An 8,075-nucleotide genomic window follows, 5' to 3' on the forward strand; every position below is an offset into this window, starting at 1 on the left:
TCCAGGCCCTATCTGTCTGCACTCACTCACCTTCCTCAGGTGCTCACATGGGGGATGGCACTGACTTTACGTGCTGTTACTGCAGCTCCTTGGTGAGCTGGCCCTGGTCATGGGACAGGTACTGTGGGGTCAGGACAATAGAGGGCTTCGCCATGTGCAGAACAGGAACAGAAGTTCATGATGAGTGCCAACCTATTAGACAATTTAAAAAAAATGTTTGTTGAATGAGTGGAAAAACAAGGTGATGCTTGAGTCTACAGTGGTCAAGAGCATGGGGGCCTCAGAAAAGGTCAGAACCAAGTTCAAATTCCTGTACTTTGAATTTCTACTTCATGCCATGCAAAATTACTTTACCCCTCTTTACCTCAGTTTCCTTCTGTGTGAAATGGGAACAATAAATTTCATTCCTCATTCAGTTTCTGTCAAGGATTCAGGAGACAATATCTCTAAAACATCCAACTCATTTAAATGTATCATCATTTCTGTCATAACTAGTGGGATCAATTTCACTATTATTGCATACACAGTTCTGTGACTGAAACTTACAAAAAAAAGAAAATCTTACCTCTAAAAAGTGTCGGTGATTTGTCATTGTTACATTATTAATCCTAACTGTATTTAATCACACAGGGCCTTGTACATGGCAGGTGCTCAATAAACACGTGTGGAATCAATGCATGTAGGCTCCACAGCCACACTGTTTAGGTTCTATTCAGCCTCCACTACTTATTAGCTGAGTGATCTGGGCAAGATAATTCACCTCTTTATGTCTCCATTACCTTGGCTATAAAATATAGATAATAAGAATCCCTAGCTCCTTAAGTTGTTGCCAGGGCTGAATGATTTGGCACATAGTAGGGACTTTTTAAACATTAGCTGTGATGATCTCTTTCCAAATCTTCCTTTTCAGAGCCACAGATGAGGCCACAGTGCCGCCTGGTGACCCTAGAGTGTAAGTACACATGATCGCCAATATGCTCTCTCTCCACCGCAAGTCCCAGACTGGTAGTTACTGCCTGGAGGTTCCTACTGCATCTGCCCTCTTAGTGCTCATGAAAAGACTTTTGTATTTTCGTCCTGGAATTCCTGCAGACGGGGTTCAGGTTGCCTGACACAGCTGGGTGATCCACAGAGCAGTGACCGCCTATGCCCCCATGCCCTCAAGTTTCTTGCTTTGCAGGGTCACATTTTCTGTTGGCAAGGAAGGCAAAGGTCACAGGAAGCCAGAGACCCAGGACCTCTCTGTGCCATGGGCCCAAACAATAAAGACCTGAACACTCTATGCTAAAAGCCCAAGGCTCAGGCATGCCGCAGGGCTTATCGCCTCACCACCTCTGCTGAGGGAGGATGAATACCATGTCTTCTCATAGCTTTAGGAGCTTGTAGCAAGCAGCCTCCCCAGCACAAAATCTCTCGGAAACCTCAAACTGTGTCTAAAGCATTCATGAACATTTTGCATCCTATTTCCCATATGTCAGCATGTTTTAGGAAAAAACCCTCAATTTCCTAAATATGCAAGAGAAATGGGTTATGTAGGACAATGTGGCTTTTTAAAACATGTTGTTACTTAGGCCAGGGATGGTGACTCATGCCTGTAATCCCAGCACTTTGGGAGGGTGAGGTGTGCGGATCACCTGAGGTTGGGAGTTTGAGACCAGCCTGACCAACAAGGAGAAACCCCATGTCTACTAAAAATAAAAAATTGGCCAGGTGTGGTGGAGCATCCCTGTAATCCCAGCTACTTGGGAGGCTGAGGCAGGAGAATCACTTAAACCTGGAAAGTGGAGGTTGTGGTGAGCCAATATTACACCATTGCACTCCAACCTGGGAAACAAGAGCAAAACTCTGTCTCAAAATACATATATATATATATATATATATATATATATATTTTAAAATCTTCCCCACCCCCTTTCTGAACTCCAGCCTGGGCAATAGAGTGAGACTCCATCTCAAAAACAAACAAAAAACGGTCTGGTGGTCCTGATGTGATGATGTCAGTCATGATTCTGGTTACTGTCTTAAAATGCTGCACATAAAATAAGAAATTAAGTTTTCTTGTGAATTGGGAACTTTCATCAATTCTCATCATAACTACTGTTTCCATCATCCACAGTCACCATTTTGAATTCTACTCTAAAAATATTTGTAATCAGCAATAGTCCAAATTTTCTTTTTCTTTTTTTTGAGACAGAGTCTCACTCTGTCACCTTGGCTGGACACCTACTCTACTGGAACCTCTGCCTCCTGGGTTCAAGTGATTCTCCTGTCTCAGCCTCCAAAGTAGCTGGGACTACAGGTTCCTGCCACCATGCCCAGCTAATTGGTGGCAGTATAGACAGGGTTTCACCATTTTGGCCAGGCTGGTCTTGAGCTCTAGACCTCATGATCCACCAGCCTCAGCCTCCCAAAGTGCTGGGATTACAGCCATGAGCCACCGAGCCCTGCACCCAGATTTGCCTTTTATGAAAAAAATGCTGAGGAGCCCTCTTGAACACAGGTTTCTGATAACTCACATCAATGAACTACCCAGGCTTCATCACTATGACAGGCATGTAAGAAACTCGCACTTATACCCCTTCAACACATTACAAATAAATATATTTTTAAAAATCAATGGGCTGGGTGCAGGGTCTCACATCTGTAATCCCAGAACTTTGGGAGGGCAAGGCAGGTGAATCACTTGTGGTCAAGAGTTTAAGATCAGCCTGGCCATCACGGTGAAACCCCATGTCTATTAAAAACACAAAAATTAGCCAGGTGTGGTGGTTCATGTCTGTAATCCCAGCTACTCAGGAGGCTGAGGCATGACAATAGCTTGAATCTGGGAGGTGGAGATTGCAGTGAGCCAAAATTGTGCCACTGTTCTCCAGCCTGGGCGACAGAGTGAGACGCAGTCTCAAAAACGAAAATAAAAATCAATGGACTAAAAACCAATTTCTAGAACTCTAATAAGGAAACCTAAGGGTTCAAAAAACTGATAAGCAAGATCAAGAAAAAAAATCTATTAAGATAATGTTTTTGTAGCAGGTATTTAAAACATTTTTATTCCTTTTTTTTTTTTTTTTTGAGACAGTCTCACTCTGTCGCCCAGGCTGGAGTGCAGTGGTGTAATCTCGGCTCCCCACAATCTCCGCCTCCTGAGTTCAAGCGATTCTTCTGCCTCAGCTTCCCGACTAGCTGGGACTGTAGGCACGTGCCACTATGTCCAGCTAATTTTTGTATTTTTAGTAGAGACGGGGTTTCATCATATTAGGTCAAGCTGGTTGCAAACTTCTGATTTCAGGTGATCTCAGCCCCTTCTTCCCCTCCCCCTTCCTCCTCCCTCCCCCTGCCTGGGACTCCCAAAGTACTGGGATTACAGGTGTGAGCCCTGCGCCCGGCCCTTTATTTGTTTTGTTTTCTAGATTTAAGAAACGTATTTCTTAGAAGTCATCTATAATTTACACTGATTTGGTAAACCACAATTTTGTGAACAAAGGTGGGTGGATGCATTTGTTTTTCCTCTCCCTTCTTGATTCCTCCAAAATTTGGAAACTATTCATAAATATCCTTTTTTTTCTTTTTTGAGACGAAATCTTGCTGTGTCGCCAAGCTGGAGCGCAGCAGTGGTGTGATCTCAGCTCACTGCAACCTCTGCCTCCTGTGTTCAAGCGATTCTTCCACCTCAGCCTCCGGAGCAACTGGGACTACAGGCACCTGCCACCAAGCCCACCTAATTTTGTGTGTGTGTGTGTGTGTGTGTGTGTGTGTGTGTGTATTTTGAGACAGAGTTTCGCTGTTGTTACCCAGATTGGAGTGCAATGGCACTATCTCGGCTCACCGCAACCTCCGCCTCCTGGGTTCAAGCAATTCTCCCGCCCCAGCCTGCCGAGTAGCTGGGATTACAGGCACGCACCACCATGCCCAGCTAATTTTTGTATTTTTTTTTAGTAGAGATGGGGTTTCACCTTGTTGACCAGGATGGTCTCGATCTCTTGACCTCGAGATCCACCCGCCTCAGCCTCCCAAAGTGCTGGGATTATAGGCGTGAGCCATCGCGCCCGGACAATTTTTGTGTTTTTTAGTAGAGACGCGTTTCACGATGTTGGTCAGGCTGGTCTCGAACTCCTGACCTCGTGATCTATTCGTTTCGGCTTCCCAAAGTGCTGAGATTAATGGTGTGAGCCACCGCCTCTGGCAAAAACTATTTATAAATATTCTTATTTTCATGTTCATATGTTCTCTGTATCAGCAGGCAATAATCAGAAAGAGGGGTTCTACATCAACCTTTGACTGAAGCATCCTATTTAAGAATATGCAGAAAATACCTGGCCCCGAGTTTGCAGACTCACAGTGAGGAAGAAGGGTCTCTCTCTGCAGTTCTGAAAGCCTTAGAGCTTTTCGGGGAGCAACGTGGCAGGGAGGGTCCCAGCAGCTGCTGGCGGGCAGGACTCAGGGGGCGCAGCCCTGGGCGACCCTTGGCCGGCGGGAACCTTCCGCTTCCTGGCGTCTTTCTCCTCCGCCCTGCCCGCTGCTGGGGGAGCCGCGGCGCCTCCTGCCTGGAGGGCCCTCCATCGCCTGCTTCTGCTGTGGGAAGGGGGAGGCGGTGGCTGCAGCGGGGTGAGCGGCCTAAGGCCAGAGCCCCTCCGGCCCCGCGGGGAACATGGCGACCCGTACGGCAGCCCCTCCCGGCCTGCACCGCTGAGTTCCCTGAGGGGCGGAAGCGCCTCGCGAGAACATGCGGCTCGCGTGACCCGGGCCCGCCGCCCCGGGAGGGGGCAGCAGCGACTCACCGAGGAAGCCCCAGGCAGGGCGCTGGGCAGCGACCAGCACCGCGGCGACCTCCAGGCGGCGCCACCGCGACCCCCAGGCGGGGCGCTGGGCAGCGACCAGCACCGCGGCGACCTCCAGGCGGCGCCACCGCGACCCCCAGGCGGGGCGCTGGGCAGCGACGAGCACCGCGGCGACCCCCGGGCGGCGCCCACACCAGCCTACAGGGGTCGCCGAGCGCGGCACCTGCCACTGCCAATCCAGAGCGTGAACTGCACTGCTGCTCCTCCGCAGCAGCTGGAGGAGGAGCCCACAACCACTGCCCCGCCCCATGCCAGGAGAGGGCAGGAGCTGAAGATGGAGAGATGGAGGAGACGCAGCAAGGGGGAAGGAGCGCGGGCAGATCACGAGGTCAAGAGATGGAGACCATCCTGGCCAACACGGCCATTAGGGATGCAGAGTGAGGATTTTTTTTTTTTTTTTTTTTTTTTTGAATCAGGGTCTCACTCTCATCCAGATGGGAGTGCAGTGGGGCAATGTCGACTCATTGCAGCCTCACCCACACCCCTGTCCCAAGACCCCTGGGCTCAATCAGTCCTCCCTCCTCAGCCTCCCAAGTAGCTGGAACAACAGGCATGCACCACCACACCTGGCTAATTTTGTGTATTTTTTGCAGAGACCAGAGCTCCCTATGTTGCTCAGGTTGGTCTCCAACTGCTGGCCTCAAGCAATCCTCCTGCCTCAGCCTCTCAAAATGTTGTGAGAGGGCAGAGTGCGGATGTCTTTGAGGACTGTGGCAAACAGCCTCCTCATATTCATGTCCTGTATAATCCTCTCCTTTTGAGCATGGGCTGGACCTAGGGACTATTGGGACTCTTTTCTTTTCTTTCTTTTTTTGAGATAGAGTTTTGCCTTCTAGGCCAGGCTGAAGTGCGGTGGTGTGATTTCAACTCACTTCAACCTCCGCCTCCCGAGTTTAAGCAATTCTTCTGCCTCAGCTTCCCGAGTAGCTGGGACTGTAGGCACGTGCCACTATGTCCAGCTAATTTTTGTATTTTTAGTCAAGACGGTGTTTCACCATATTGGTTGGGCTGGTCTTGAATTCCTGAGTTCAGGTCATCCACATATCTTGGCCTCCTAAACTTCTGGGATTATAGGCATGAGCCATTGTGCCTTCCTTGCTGGACCTAGGTGCTATTTTCTTAGTAGCAATAGAATACGTGAAAGTGATGGGATGTCACTTCTGGGATTAGGTTACAGAAAAGGACTGTGATCTCTCTCTCATTTTCTTTTTCTCTCTCTTCTTCTTTCTCCTCCCTAGCCCTGGGGCAAGCCAGCTGCTTCTTATGAAGAGGTGCAAGGACAGGAGCTGAGGTCTCCAGCCAACAGACAAAGAGGACCTGAGGCCTGCCAGCAGCCATGGAAGTGAATTTGAAAGAGGGTTGTGAAGCCCTGAGAGAGCTGCAGCCCTGGCTGACAGCTTGATTGTATCCTCATGAGAGCCTGAGCCAGAGGACACAGCTAACCTCACCCAGATTCCTAACCCACTGAAACTGTGAGGAAAATAACAAGTTTATTGTTTATTAAGCTGCTAAATTTCGGATGATTTTTTCCTAACAGTTTTACCCATTGATGTTTTTTGATGTTGATTTCTCTAGTCACATTAAGTCTAGCAGAATGGAGGTGAAAAATTGACTTGTGCCTAGATTTGAGTGTAGGGTTGCATGGTGCATTGTGATTGGATAAAAATCTAGTATATTCGAGACATTGAATATTTGTGATGGGTGTTCAGGTTTAAAGTCATTGGTCATAAGATTGTGATCTATTGCCAGTGAGAAGCTTCTCAAACCTTGAACTCAGACCGACTTAACTTTGGGAGATGTTTTCATTCATGATTTAAATGATAATAGCCCTTCCCCCCCAAAACGAAACGGCCTTTGTGAAGCTAAGGAAAGGCCACCAGGTTAGGAGGATGAGGAGGCTGAATTCTGCTGAGGTGTAGACTTAAATGATTACCATGATTCTGGAGGTCATGAGATTTGCAACTTCCACAATGACTTCTGCAGATAACATTGCTCTTGTAGAACCTAATATTGGCCTTTTCAAATGTCTTTTCAGGTTTTTGCGTACCTGATGGCCAATGACTCCATTCAAATCTGTCAACTCACCAACTGGTCCTTTAGCCCCACCCAGAAGTGGACTCCCTAGCCCACCAAACCATCCTTGAAAAACCCTAACCTCCAAATTTTCAAGAAGATTGATTTGAGTAATAACTCTGTCTCCCATGTGGCGTGGCCAGCCTCATAACAATAATTAACTCTTCTTTGTTGCAATGTCATGGTCTCAGTGAATTGTTGTTTGTTTCTTACTGTTTTTGTTCTGAGATGGAGTCCTGCTCTGTTGCCTAGACTGGAGCACAATAGTGAGATCTTGGCTCACTACAATCTCTGTCTCCTGGGTTTAACTGATTCTCCTGCCTCCTGAGTAGCTGGGATTACAGGCACCTGCCACCACACCCAGCTAAATTTGTACTTTTAGTAGAGATGGGGTTTCACCATGCTGGCCAGGATAGTCTCGAACTCCTGACCTCGTGATTCACCCGCCTTGGCATTTCAAACTGCTGGGATTACAGGTATGAGGCACTGTGCCTGGTGTCTCAGTGAATTTTTTCTTTTTTTTCTGTGCTGTGGGCAGGAAGAAGCAGCCCATCAGGCGGTTACACCATCTCAGATCTATCCAGAGTCCTACAGCCTTCCATGGCCATGTGCTCATTAATAAAATTTGGGGCACAAATTCTTTTCAAAGAACACACAAGAAAATCAACAGTAACAAAGCGATTTTTAGGGTCTCATTTTTTTCTCTTTCTTCTCATTTGAGGCAATGTGTGTGATCTTATCAAATGCTATCCAGCGCCTTTGCCACAGCTAGATGGCACTGTTGAAGCACTGGAAAGTGAGTAGGCATTCCTTGTTAAAAATCTAGCAAACAACACAGGATATAAAACTTACCGTATAGTTCATATTTTGCTAATATTAATTCACAAGCAAAGACTTTCAAGTTTTTTTAAATTTTCAAATAAAAAAGGGATAAATTATGACCTAATTCAATATTTATATTTTAATCATTTTTAAGTGTGCAATTCAGTGTCATGAGTTGCATTCACATTATTCACAAACATCACCACCTTCCATACCTAGAATAGTTTTCATATTGCAAAACTGGAATTCTATATTCATGGAACACTAACTCTCCATTCCTTCTCTTTTTGCCCCTGGGAACCACGATTGCACTTTCTTTTTTTTTTCTTTTTTTTTTTTTTTTTT

General features: G+C 46.9%; 1 protein-coding gene across 1 annotated transcript in view; it reads right to left on the reverse strand.

Moving 5' to 3' along the window:
* Positions 1–872: 872 nt before the first annotated feature.
* LOC108316687 (serine/threonine-protein kinase Nek1) overlaps positions 873–8,075 on the reverse strand; it is a 174,516-nt gene continuing 167,313 nt past the window's right edge. Inside the window, exon 29 of the mRNA XM_017546660.2 lies at positions 873–902. Coding sequence (XP_017402149.2) covers positions 873–902 — 30 coding nt within the window. The remainder of the gene's footprint in view (positions 903–8,075) is intronic.

This window comes from Cebus imitator, unplaced genomic scaffold, assembly GCF_001604975.1.
Source record: "Cebus imitator isolate Cc_AM_T3 unplaced genomic scaffold, Cebus_imitator-1.0 Scaffold190, whole genome shotgun sequence".
NCBI classification, from domain to species: Eukaryota; Metazoa; Chordata; class Mammalia; order Primates; family Cebidae; genus Cebus; species Cebus imitator.